The sequence below is a fragment of the Cyprinus carpio genome, chromosome B18 (genome assembly GCF_018340385.1).
Source record: "Cyprinus carpio isolate SPL01 chromosome B18, ASM1834038v1, whole genome shotgun sequence".
NCBI classification, from domain to species: domain Eukaryota; kingdom Metazoa; phylum Chordata; class Actinopteri; order Cypriniformes; family Cyprinidae; genus Cyprinus; species Cyprinus carpio.
In genome coordinates, this window is record NC_056614.1 from 13,025,905 (window position 1) to 13,039,795 (window position 13,891).

General features: G+C 37.3%; 1 protein-coding gene across 4 annotated transcripts in view; it reads left to right on the forward strand.

Moving 5' to 3' along the window:
• The window catches only part of sipa1l3 (signal-induced proliferation-associated 1 like 3), a 77,694-nt gene extending 64,190 nt beyond the window's left edge, over window positions 1-13,504 (forward strand). For 2 of the 4 annotated variants that reach the window (XM_042743898.1, XM_042743899.1), the window contains 12 exons: window positions 2,392-2,628; window positions 2,709-2,885; window positions 5,251-5,372; window positions 6,048-6,160; window positions 6,251-6,681; window positions 7,838-8,044; window positions 8,157-8,319; window positions 8,407-8,599; window positions 8,686-8,835; window positions 9,696-9,822; window positions 10,071-10,152; window positions 10,746-13,504. In XM_042743898.1, coding sequence (XP_042599832.1) covers window positions 2,392-2,628; window positions 2,709-2,885; window positions 5,251-5,372; window positions 6,048-6,160; window positions 6,251-6,681; window positions 7,838-8,044; window positions 8,157-8,319; window positions 8,407-8,599; window positions 8,686-8,835; window positions 9,696-9,822; window positions 10,071-10,152; window positions 10,746-10,892 — 2,149 coding nt within the window. In that variant the 3' untranslated portion in view covers window positions 10,893-13,504. The remainder of the gene's footprint in view (window positions 1-2,391; window positions 2,629-2,708; window positions 2,886-5,250; window positions 5,373-6,047; window positions 6,161-6,250; window positions 6,682-7,837; window positions 8,045-8,156; window positions 8,320-8,406; window positions 8,600-8,685; window positions 8,836-9,695; window positions 9,823-10,070; window positions 10,153-10,745) is intronic. The other 2 variants (XM_042743900.1, XM_042743901.1) reach the window with 2 other exon arrangements.
• Window positions 13,505-13,891: the final 387 nt, after the last annotated feature.

The window sequence follows — 13,891 nt, forward strand, 5'->3', positions numbered from 1 at the left end:
TTTCTTTAACATCTTGAAAAAACTGCAAGGGCTCATAATTGTTTAAAAATATCTAATTTTCTCAATATACAGTAGGATTCACATTGAAAATATGGGATTTTTATGTAATCCTGGAAGTAAAATTTTAGATTTTTAGAAATTTTAGAATACAATTTGAACATGATATAAAATATGAAATACATAAGATTTGGGTTGCACTTTATTTTAACGTGCCCTTAATATAAATTAACAACATGCACTTGCTATAGGGTTAGTTGCATGTAATTATGCATAATTTATAGTTATTACTATAGTAAGTGCATGTAATGTGTAACAAAGATACTGAAAAATAGTGTTACCAAGGTTTGTGTTAAGATTTGTACTATTAATTTTTTTATATATATATTTCAAATGTTGTAATATTTTAAAGTTACAGAGCCCTACACAGCATGAGGGGGGAAAAATAGGTTTGTTTATTAATTTGTACTCTAATTTTAGCTGTATTGTGGACATTTAGTGTCAAATCGTTTAGTCTGTTTAAACCCCTCCCCTTTTAAAAATCAACCACATGCTTGCATTCAGATCTTGGATGGATAGAAGCACTTCTTCTGTCACTTCTTTGTTTTTATTCTGACTTTAAAATGCCGTCATGATTTAATTACAAAATGGGAACAAATTATGTCAAATTCTTAATTCGTCGCCACAATATAATAATTAAAACACGATCACTGGCTGCTGTTATTAAAGCAAAAGGGGCAAAGCAAAAGCAAGGTTAATTCCAGTTTTCATTCACATTGCTATACTCATAATTTGTAATGAAAGATTAAATTAATTAAATTAATATGTAAAATGGTCATTTTTATTTGTGGTCTCAGAGATTTTGGGCACCTTTGGCAGGTTTATATAATCATGTTGAGCTGATAGTTAGTATTCAGTTTACATCCTCTATGTATCTATCTGCCATCTATACATTCTCAGTGTGTCGGTGTAGCCAGTCAGGGCTAGTTTATGTGCCCTTGTGGTCTTCAGAAGAGAGTTTTTGGTGTATTAGACAGAAGCGCTGTGGAGTCTGGTGTGTGTTCCACTCTCCCCTCCTCTTCTCGCTCTCCTCCTTGCTTCCTTTTGTCTCATTTTGGCTTTCTGACTCTCGGTTTGTATGTCTTTTTCTCCCTCCCTGTGGATGGGGGATAATAATAGGTAGCAGCTTAGAATAAAGATGAAGATGTATGAAATATAGATGTCAAGGGGGAGAAGGTGCTACTAGAGTAAGGGATGGAATATCAGGTGAATTGTGGAGAATTGTTGGTTATTTTTTGCTAGTGGCTGAAATTGGTAGGATAGCCAGTATAGCGGTGCTTTAATAGGCTTCCTGTGCTTGTAACCATATGCTACTGGTGAGATTTTTTTAATGTTTATAAAGTCTCTAATGCTCACCAAGAATCAGTAATATAGTGATATATTGTAACAATTTAAAATGACTGTTTAAAATGTAATATATTCCTGTGATGTCATTACTCTAGCCTTCAGTGTCACATGCTTCTTCATAAATCATTCTGTTATTTGAATTAATAATCCTTTCTGATTGTTATCAATGTTGAAGTTTTTTATGTGTGTGTGGAAACGGATACACATTTTTTTCTAGATTCTTTAATGAATAGACAGTTTAAAAAAAAAACTTTTATAGATGTCTTTATTGTCACTTTTGATTAATTTAATGCATCTTTGTTAAATAAAAGAACTGATCCTAAACTTTTCTAAACAGTACTGTAAGTTTTTAATGATTTTGTCAGGAAAGGTACTGACCCTCTCTGCTGACAAACTGAATAGGAGCAGATGAGATTGATAAAGCTGTTGTTTAGAAGAAAGTCAAATCAAAGGACAGTGACCTTGACTGGAGTCCTTGTGTCAAAAAGAGCTGACGGTGGAGGAGGGGGGAGAGGGAGTGGGTTTCAGTTTCTCATCATCATCAGAAAGCAGAGAGACCCAGAAGGATTCTGGCGCTGATGAGAGCGTTTCATCCTCATGCTGTTTGGCATTCAGTAGGGGTTAGTGTACTGGTCAAAAGGGATTTGGGACTAATCTCTCAGTGAACCAGACCCGCTGTGCTCAAGTACACACTCAAATTACTGCAGAACTGTTCTTTTGAAACATCCCTTAAAATCTGTAACCTTTAACACGGGATGAAGAGTTTTTGTCTGGCACATAGGCTTTAAAACAGTCATAATCAACCTGGTCTCACATAGCCAGACCTTTAACTTGTGACAAGCCGTCTGCTCCCATTTTAGCTTTACTTGACTGAGATCTGCTTGTTTAGATGAGCAGCCACAAAAATTACTTATGGGTGGTTTATCTAAAATATAAACTATAATAATGTGAATCTGAATAATGTATGGATTGACTGTGTGTTTGTAGGGGCTGTACGGAGGAGTACGAGATGAAGATGATGGAGCAGAAGGGAGAAGCGGAGCCAGTGGCTGCAGGGTATCGTGCTGGGCAGCGAACCCCAGTATGGCGCTGGGACAGCCCACCTGGTACACACAGCTCTGCTCAGCGCTGGACCCCCAGCGGACCACCACCAGTCCCCAGCCGTACACACAAAGCCCTGGTCCCCATTCCATTCAGAGAGCCCCAACACATCTCTGCTAAAAGGTGAGACATTTCAGCATAAAGTTCAAATCTCAAGGAAACCAACTATTGGTTTCTCCTCTCAGGCCTGTCTCTTCCCACAGGCCTGTCAGTTACCCAGAGAATCATTACAGTGTGTCTCCTCTCGCCGGGGACAGAGGGATGCCGTACAGAAACCCTTCGGCTAGTTTCTCAAGTCCAGGCTCAGGGTTCGGCTCCAGCGCTCTGGGGGTGCCAGGACTCAGCGGACCCTTTGTCCACTATAAACCCACTCGAGACGGGTCAGTTGTTTTGCTTTTTGAAGCTTTTGGCATCAGTACAACACTTTCATCTGACTTGTCAGTTGTTTTAGTTCAGAATATGAGAATTCTGAGAGATTGGCACACTAAAATTCATAGATGGGCAATTCATTGGCAACTAGGGCTGATATTTTTAAGCATTTTGACAATATAGAGATGTAAACTCAGATTATTGCCTAATAAATCCTGCCAGGGTGTTCATTCTGAAGGGTTTTATTTTGAGATAATGACCAGATAATTGTACATTATCCCACTTGTTACACGGCTACTGATGCAATAAATAAATGGATATGTAATACTGATTTGACCTGAAATTATATCATGTAAGAAGAAAGTAGCAGTGCATGATGATATACGTGAATTTAGTGCATTCACACAGAAGTTTGCAGAGCATGAATGGAATTTTAAAAATGGTAAGTATAGAGATGTTTTTTTAAATGTCTAACTACTTTTACTTTAGCGCAGCATTTTTAGAATGCCGTGTCATGCGTGAGATGCAGAGTGGTCAATCACATGTAGAAAAACAATGGAAAAGCAGCAGTGGAATGCAAAAACAGCCCCTGACAGTTTAGTCTCCAAAACCGACTATTTAAAAAAATAAACTGTCTGACAAAATGACTTGAACTTCCCAGCACTGTTTGCTATCAGAGATGTTATTGGAATATCTGTATTGTTTTCCTGTTGTGTAAATATTCAATATCTTTCGCATAACATTTGGGAAGTGATAAAGAGCAGAATCAATGAATGATAGCAAGGATAGAAAGGATAGATCTTCAGGCTCTGTTTACCATCATCAGTGGGTGTGTCTGATGGTAAATGAGAGGCTGTGGTAGAGGCATGTGTCAGCTAGACCTCGACTGCTGCTGATTCACAAGCCTTTTGTGTGTGTGTTTGTGTGTGATTGTTTACGTGTATAATGCAGAGGTCATGGCGTGTACACACTTTCATAGTGCACTATTGTGTCCTTGATGGTTAACTGCCCTGTTCAACCAGAGGAACTTGAATGCTTGGGTTTTTTTTTTAAGTTAACGTTCACTGAATGGCTCACAGTAAGACTTGGAACAAGAAAAGAAATGGACAAAAAAAAAATCATGTTGACCAACTTTGTATTTTTCTGCTTTTCCTAGTCACATGCATTTATATTTAATGTAATTAAAAAAGTAGGTCATTGATTAGCATATCCTGGTTGTTCTGCATCTAAATTAGGGCTTGTCCCCTCCAAACACCATCCCCATGACAAACACCTTAAATATTTATAGAGCTCACAAAGAGCTTTATTAGCAAGATTATTGATTCTGAACCATATTTTTAAACTGCATAAAATCAAAATGGACCCGGTTTACTTTGTTAGCACACATCACTAGCCATATGGTGAATTTTAATAAAGTTAATCTACAGAAATTAATTGTCTTCATAATATTTAGTCAACACCTGAAAATTGACTTCCCTTCTGGAATAGCATTCATTTTCTGCTGCCATCAGTTTTCGCAGATCATCCTTAATGCTTCTTTTCCAAACTTCAGCTTTCTGTGAGCTAGAGATTATAATGCAATATTGGTTTCACTTGGAAATACGTTTTAATATTAAAGCTCACAGTGTTTAAAGTTTTCCTGAATGTGTTTACAGTTTAAAGTACATTAGGGTGTTATAGAGAGTTGTTGGGGTACTGTGAGTCTGTTAACAGTTCACACTGACTCTGTTTATGATGGTGATTCAGTGAGATGTGCTAATGAGTGCTATTATTAGTCCCATCAGATTCAGCCGTACATCACCACTCAAACCCACAAGGTGACAAGTGACAGAACACTTGGGTTGCAACAGATTTTGGATTCAATGTGGCATGTGTATGATGCAGACTTTGCTGCAGGGTGTCAAAAATGACCCTGTTTGGTTTCTTAATACTCATAATGTGTTTGATTCATTGGTGCATGTACCAAATAAAATGTTTGGATTGTCTGGAAGTGCATCACATACAGAACAAAAGATCTGTCTGTAATTTCATTTCATTCTGACTTTAAAGTCTTTATCTGCCTCTGGGACAACTTTCCTTTTTTGGCTTTTGTGTCCAAACTCCGCTTCAGCCACCTGTCATATACAAACCCTTTCCACAATCCAATAAATTCTGATGACTAAAATCCCATCCCTTGTTATCTGTGAACAGTATTTCATGTTGACTTTAAAACTGCTGTGAGCATTTTCCACTGTTTTGCTAACTCTAACCACATGTCGTTCTTCCAAATCCCTGCTCTCCAATAAAAAACCAGCCAACCTGAATTTAGCTGGTTAACATACAGTAGGTTAAATAAGAATGTATTTAATAACATGTTAATATTTGTTGTGTGTGTAGGTTTGGGTCAGTCCAGCGGCCTCTCCAGCCATTTGATCCACACGTTACAGTCGATGTCTCGAGTGGAGAATCATCATCTGGTTTCACTAGCCAAGAAAGCACGATGGAGCGCAACAAGTCAGGTAAACAAACACGCATAATCCAAAGAGATTTATGGAGAACCAGTCCTTAAACAAAAACTGCTGTGAATGTGTTTTGTGTACCGCCCCGTCACTGAGTGCCATCTGCTGGATACACTGTAAATATAGGCTTCTTTAGAAAACCATTGTGTTTCACTGGAGATCACTGGTCATTATTCAGGCAGTAACTGAGTCTTGTTATTGTTAACTAAAAAGTCATTTTCTTTATTGAAATAAAACAAAATGTAAATATTAGATGGAAAAACTCTAACTAGAAATAAACTAACTGATATAAATATGATTTTAAGCTGAAGTACAACAATAAAATTAAAAAAACTAAAATAAAAATAAATTAAAGCTAAATAAAAACTATTAGAAAAAAGAATAATAAAAATGACCAAAGCAAAAAAATTACAGAAACTTAAACTAAAATTAAAATGAAATCTGAAAATATAAAAATAAAAGCTAATTCATAATATTAATAAATACTATAATAGTATATAAATAATACTAAAATAATACTAAGTCTGATAGTCTGAAATGTATCTTTAGATGTTTATATAACGTTCTAAAAAGATTAAATATTGCTTTAGTTTGAAATTTTTAAAGTGCATGTAAACAGTTTTTTTTCTCAGTGTGAATTGGACTTTACTCCTTTTGTGTTTTTGTGTTGGACAGAGCCCATGTGGCATGTTCCTGCTTCATCACGTGGTGTGTCAGTGGGCTCAGCTCCGAGAAGACAGGCTCGACAGGACGTTGCAGGGAAGGACTCTCCAAACCGCCACTCTAAGGTAAGAAGTCATCCTCATCATCAGGGCAACCAGGAAGTTGTTTCATTTGGCCCTTGTGTACTGATCACTCTTCCTCCTGCTCTCTCTCAGGGTGAGGCACACTATTCCAGTCACTCCAGCAGTAACACGCTCTCCAGCAATGCTTCCAGCAGTCACAGCGATGAGCGCTGGTTTGACAGCATGGGAGGTGTGGTTTCCGGTGCCCTGGTTGACCCCTTAGACCCCGACCCGGACCCTATGGGCAAGGGAGGGTCCAGTGACAGTGGCATCGATGCATCTCTCTACACGCCAAGTCCCAACACTAAAGGAGCCAAACCTAGCCGCAGCCTTGCAGGAACCCCCCATAAACCATTGCACGGTTCTGCTACCTACAGTGGCTTGCAGGAGCTGTCTGGAGCGGGAGGAGAGGGTCGTCGCAGGGAGTCTTCACCCATCATTGCATCTGCAAATCAAACCAAGAACTATCGCACCCGCACATTCCCCCCTCCTGGATCAGCCAACGTCGACAACTTCAAACCAAGGTATTGTATTTATTCTGAAATGTATACACTACTGTTCAAAATACTATATGTATAATACTTTTATTTAGTACAATGCATTAAATTAATCAAGAGTGACAGTAGATGCATTTATAATGTTACAAAATATTCCTATTTGAAATAAATGCTGTTCTTTTGAACTTTCTATTAATTAAAGAATTTTTAAAATGTATTGTTGTTTTAGTTTAAAAATGATTTAGTTTTGATATTATTTTGATATGTTTTTTTTGTTGAGATTTAGTTTATTATATTGGTTTGTTTTGTGTCATGTGACACTGATGACTGGAGTAATGATGCAGAAAATTCAGCTTTATCTTCACAGGAAAAAATTAACAGTTAAAAAAAACAGTTCTTTAAACTGTAATAATATTTCACAAAATTATTGGTTTTACTGTATTTTTGACCAAATGAATGCAGCCTTGGTGAACATTAGAGACTTTTAAAAACATCTTTCTGATCCCAAACTTTTGTTTTATATATATAAAAGCAAATTATATCTAATGTTTAACCACCATACATACATAAGAGCCAGGAGCAAATTCCCGAATAATTGGCCGAGGTAAGGCTGCCCTTGGCGGATTCATGAGCGCTGGGTGGCTGCTGACACCCTGGAGCTCACATTTCCAAATCGTCGAAGCAAATTTTAAATAGACCTTATCTTTATTAACAAACTGCATATTTGGAGTCTTAATAACTACATTCTTGCCTAAAAAAAAATTTTTAATATTTGTTATTTTTATTAGCAAATTGCATATTTGGAGTCTTAATAACTACATTCTTGCCTAAAAACAAGCAGAGCAATACAAACGGTGAAATGGTTGGAATTCTGTTATCACTAGAATATCGCACGGCTAGAAAAAGGCCCTCAGCCGATCAGATTCGAGGACCAGAAAGAACTGTTGTATAATATTAGTAAAAGGTGAAGTACTACAGTAAAAACTTTTGATAGACATAGCGGAGCACAACACACATATGGGATAATTCAGGTGTGACTGACAAACATATGTGCACAAACAGCAGTGATAGGCAATAATAGATTATGCCTGCAGTTAAAGCGTGTTATAAATGTGATTTTCAGTGTTAATAATCCTGACCTACCAACATATGAACTGTGTGTATTTTTGTTTCTGGGATTTAGGACCTGCTATACCCCTCAAGGGTACAAGACCCCTGCTGTGGCCGATAAACCCCGGCCTTTCAGATCTTCAACAGTCACACCCACATTAGGCTCCGCCCAGCTTTCAAGTTCCGCCCCCAAGTCCTTTAGTAAAACCAAGAGTACATGGCAACAGGAGGAGAACAGCACAGCAACCAGCACCACCTCCACTGACAGCAACAGCAACAAGTATGTGTTTATGAAATGTATATTTCATGTTTTTGAGAAGGCTGATGGATTCTGAAATAGATGCATGATGTATTTCAATCTTGGTCCTGATTATTATTGTGTGTGCTTTCAGGCAGGTGGATATGAACAGTAAGAACGTGTTCGGACAGCCCCGGTTACGTGCCTCTCTGAGGGACCTGCGCTCACCACGCAGATCTCACAAGAGCACCATTGAGGACGACTTGAAAAAGCTCATCATCATGGACAACCCTACAGAGACACCATCACGAGATGGGGTAAACAAACACTAGAAAGAGACAAAAAATACAACAAGACAATCAATCAAACTCATTTGTTCAATGTGTGTTTGTGCTTCTCTATAGTCTCCTCATCGGACCCTGCAACGTACTTTCTCTGATGAGAGTCTGTGCAGTGGACGGAGAGATTCTAGTTATGCAAGCACGCCTCTTTTTGAAGGACAAGTGCCGCCCAGTGACCTTCTCTTCACCTGCACGCTGCCTATTCGACGCCACGGACACAACACCAATCATGGAGCCCTCATGCCTAGTAAGAAAGGTAAGTGTCATTTGCTGGTCATAGTCAGCTGCTATGTTTTTACTCTTTCTCTGCTAATAGCTTTGGGGTACACTTTTTTTTTCCAGTACCATTGTCTGCATCAGAATTGTCTCTGACTGAGGTGAGGGATAAGGTTCCGCCTCTCAGAAGACTGGACCCTGGACTCATGCCCCTTCCTGACACTGCCTGTGGTCTAGAGTGGTCCAGCCTCGTCAATGCGGCCAAAGCTTATGAAGGTATGAGGCTGTGTTTGTCTGACACGTCTGATTCTAAAGTCTAACAAAGATACTTTAAGTCATGGAAGCACATTTTATGTTTTGGTTTATCATAATTATAACATAAAAAGTACAAAAAGTACAAGTTGATTATTACCTTTTTTTTTCCATCATTGTGACTTATTTCATAATTAGGACCTTTTTATTTCATAATTTCGACATATTTTATTAAACTTTTCCTGGTTTAATGCAAGTAGAAAACTTTTCTTAATGAAGCATGCTCACTCAGGGACTTGTTTAGTAGGATTTTACCTGAAAAGATTTTAGATTTTTTATCATATGTTCATTTAAAAACTCTTTGTGTGTTTATTTTGTGAGATGGCAATAAAAATAATTAACTATCACTACTTATGTCTTTATAACTATACCTCATAATTTTGACATTTTATATCAAAATTCAGACTTTTTATCTCAGTGTCAATTTTTAATCTGGTTTTGACATTTTATGTAACTATTTATTTTTCTCATTTCAACTTTATCTCATAATTTTGTCTTTTTATCTCATAATTTTGACATCTCATATTTGTATCTTTTTTTTGTTTTTTTTTATTTTAATTAGTATGATTTATTCTTATGTGACAGAAATGGGCTTCCATGTAAAGGTGATGTCATTTTCAATGTACTTTCTCTTAACCCAACTTAGTATGCACTGACTAAAATAATCCACTGAAGAGTGTAAACACTGTGACTCTTTATGGTTTACAGACTTTACCATTAAGTTTGTTTTGTTCTTGCAACAATCCCATGCAGTATAAAAAGACTTAAAAGAGAAAATGATTGAAATCTAAATGACTGAATCTGTGTTGGGGTTTTTTTTACAGTGCAAAGAGCTGTTTCTTTATTTTCACTGTCTGAGTCTCACGCGGGCAGCAATGAGTTGAGACCTGTCATCAGCCCGGTGCATTTCCACACACCACAGACTCCCCGCACCACTCCTACTTTCAGCAGGTAAGACATACACAAACATACACCTGTACTGTATATACTTGCTCTTCCTCAGAGTTCTCTGCAGTTGAGGGTTTTTAACAGTAGTGTTAAACCAAGGGCACAGTGTTAGCTCTGCAAGTCTGCATGAAGTTTGCTCAACCTCAAATCAACTCATTCCTTCAATAATGGATTAAGTATTGAAATATGTGGAATAAGAATTTCTATGCAAGAATACTGGGATTAACTTGTTTTTAATTTGTGTGTTGCAGTGAAGAGGTTCCCAATGATCTGTCTGGGCGTCTAAATCATCTGGAAGTCATGCTGAAACAGCTGAACAATGATCTGGAAAAAGTGAGTTACACTGAAGGATCCTGACCAGTGCAGGACAGGTTCACTAGTCATTTTTTTGCTGTGTATTCAAACACATAAAGTAGTCAGTTACTTGAAAATGTTCATTCAAGTTGAAATGAAGTTATTTAAAGTTGAAATATGACACATTTGTCAAATTTAGATTTTATGCAAGAACCGATCTGATGAGTTTCTTGTAATTTTCCACCTTGTCATGAAGCATATCAATAGAGCGCTGCAGGGATGATGTGTTTTCATAGGCATCACACGCTGGTTCCCTCAACAAAAAGCTTTTGGGTTGCAGAAAAACAAAGGTTTATGATTCCATCACAAATGAATCAGCAGATGTAAAAAGCCAAAGTTAAGCTATAAACGACCGACACCATGGTCACATGACTTCAGCTGTTTCGGTCTTTATTTAAAGTCTGCACATTGTTTGAACAATTCACCCTGGCCAGTAAAATGGACAATTATCTTTAGAAATTCAAAATGAAAGAAAATAAAAGTGAAACTGTTCACATTTTTGGTGACATCCTCGTAATAATGTTTCTCTCCTCCTTTTCCCTCCTCTGTTCCTTCCTGTCCCATCCTCTCAGGAGAAAAAGGACAAGGCAACGTTGTTAGCAGAGATGGCTAATCTGAGGCAGAACAACCAGCGTCTGCAGGAAGAATCACACTCAGCCAGTGAACAACTCCGCAAGTTCAGCAAACTCTTATCCACTACCATGCCCGAGAGGAAATGACTGTTCCCTTCAATTTGAGAGAAGATGAGATTTGCCTAACAGCTAATTCACTTCACAGTCTCTTATTGTCCAGTGCACCCACTGTCCCGCTCGCCCTCATCTAGATCCTCACCACACACCAAACTGTGAGCTTTACCAAAGTGTGACTGAGGGAAACCGAAATCTGCCTGATGACTTGAGACTTTAAATCTTTAACTTAAAGCCGGTACAGAAGTACAAATGTCTATTTTTAAACAAACAAACACACGATTCCTACCTTGAAACGAGCGAGCTCCTCATCTGATCGAACTATTTTCTCATTGTAGATTTATTTTTGTACTCGACGAGTCGACGCTAAGCTTGAGCCAGTCAAACTGAGAGACGCTAAACATCCGAGAGGCCTATTTACTGCACAGTCAGCTCAACAGCAAAAAAAAAAGCAACAGAAAATCGACACTTGAGCCACGTGAGAGATCCTACCTTTCCCAAAACGTTGAGAGAAATCACGGTACTGTAATTGTGAGGAAAAAGGAACGACTCACAGATAACATGTCACTGTAAATTCTAATTCTACATCGCATAATCTCATGTGCAGGTACATTGTGTTCATCTTTAAAGTTCAAACCATCCTCATCTCAGCTGATTTATCATCCAACAGACTTCCTGTAGTGACTGAAACTCTGCAATAATGGCTCTGTAGATGGAGAAACGCCGCCAGTGAAAGCAACCACTACTAAAACTGTGATGTAACACCCAAGTCTTTGATCGTTTCCTCTGTGCGTGGACATCGGTCAGTCTTTAAGTGACAGCGTCATGTGACAGGAAATGCCACTTGCTCTCTTAAGTATGGTTTTGGCATAGCACTGTGTGTAAACTTGGGCTGTTCTGTCAGATTTCGACACTGTATATGTATATATATTTATATATATATATGCAAAGCAGACAGTAAGAAACCCTAGTCAGCTGTGTTCCATACAGACTCTATTTTTCTATTTGTATTTAGTTCAGGTTTATCAGGTGAAATGACTGTTGGCAATAGATAGACAGATCATCGTGTTTACATACTAAGACGATCCACACTGTACTCGGTTATGCGCTCTAACTGGAAGGCTGGATCGAATATGGTTTATCATGTACCCCATGTTACTCTGTACATGTCTGCCTTAAAGTGGTCAGCTGTGTTATAATTCACGACTCATATCAGCTCTCTCCATCCCTTTAACCTGATGCGACTGGAAAAAAGATCTCCTCCTCTCTCAGGACCCGTAAGCTGCCCTCTCGATGACCTGATCTATTCATCTCCGACTTATTTATTCACGTCAAAACAAAAGCACTGCTTTATACTAGTCATCATAGCTAATATAAGTGAAAATATAATGTGTCTGCTTTGCTCAGACACACAAAAACAACTATATACATGCTTATGACAGTGGATAGCATTGTAAAACGCAAAGGTTTTTGGTTATTTATGGGGTGAGAGATAGAAATAAGACGTCATTCATTGCAGCTGTTTAGTAGTGTGACTGTACATACAGTGATTTTATACAAAGCTTTAAACTGCTGATATTTAACACGTCACATGTTCTCCCCACTTGGGGAACAGTCCAACTAAAAATTGAAAATTCTTTCATTTACTCACCCTTATGTTGTTCCAAACTTATATGACTTTATTCCTTCTATGAAACATTGTTCTGAAGAACTAAAGAGTTTTAGTTCCCATTGACTTCAATTGTGTTCGTTTAAGTTCCACAGAAGAAAGCAAGTCATACAGGTTTGGAACTACATGAGAAGGAGTTTTTGGGTGGACTGTACCTTTAAATAAAAGTCTGTATACATGTTGGAATTTTTATTTATACATCATCACTCTAGATTTGCGAAATCAGATTATCAGAATGATAAGCTCATTTGCCCCACTGTTTAAGATCCAGTTTTACAGTTTTTTCAGATTCTCATTTAATTGCTGTGACTACAAGAACTTGACCCACTGTGTGTTTTTCTCTCAGTAGAGTGGGAGGTTTTTCAGACTCACTCAGTTCTGGGTTACTGGGTGTCATATCTACACCATGCATTTCTGTTTGTTTGATAGTTGGGTGGAGGTGTTTTATTAAGTTCTTTTTTATTTCTAAAAGGTAAATATGAGTAATATACTTGTGAGAGCATCTATGTGCATCTGTGTTGCGCATTCTTAAATCATGGCAAATTGTATAGTCCAGCTGTAATATTTGAAGGTTTATTTTTATGTGTAATATTTTGACTATTTATTTTGATTCTTTTCTTGTTCTTTTTTTAAATACAGAAAGTCAAATTCAAGGTGAAAATTAGAAGATTTGGTAACATTATTAGAGGGTACTGAGTTTGTCCTTTATATTTTGTTTGATTCATGATCTTTTGTACAAAGCTGATTTTACGCTTTTATTTCTTTTAAGAAACTTTATTGTTATTCATCTTTTTGTCTCTGTTATCATTAGCTTCATGCATGAAACAGTGGCTCTAATGTCTCGATTTAGTACTGATAACTGATTAATCATTCAGTTTCTTTTGGGGATGTTGTATCAATGAGTGTACATTTAATATGTGTAAATTATGTTTTCATTATTTTATAAAAAATATATTAAAATATTTCATAATGATAACATTCTTGACCATTATTTTATTTGACTAATATTTTATGCTACACTGGAAGAGCAAAGATGTACAAATGCCGGCTCATTAGTAATTTACACGTCTGTATCCTTGATGAGTTCACTGTATGAGGAATACACGTCTAAAAAGTTCATTTATTGAAACAAAGCTTGCAAAGAATGGCTAGTTTACTTTAAAATGAAAATTCTGTCACCTTCAAGTTGTTCCAAACTTGTATTATTTTCTCTCTTCTAATGAGCACAAAAGAAGATGTTTTGAAGAATGTGGGTAACCAGACAGTTACTGGTCCCCATTGACTCTCATAGTATTTTATTTCCATAATTAGAATGAGCACAAAAGAAGATGTTTTGAAGAATGTGGGTATGATGACAGGTTTT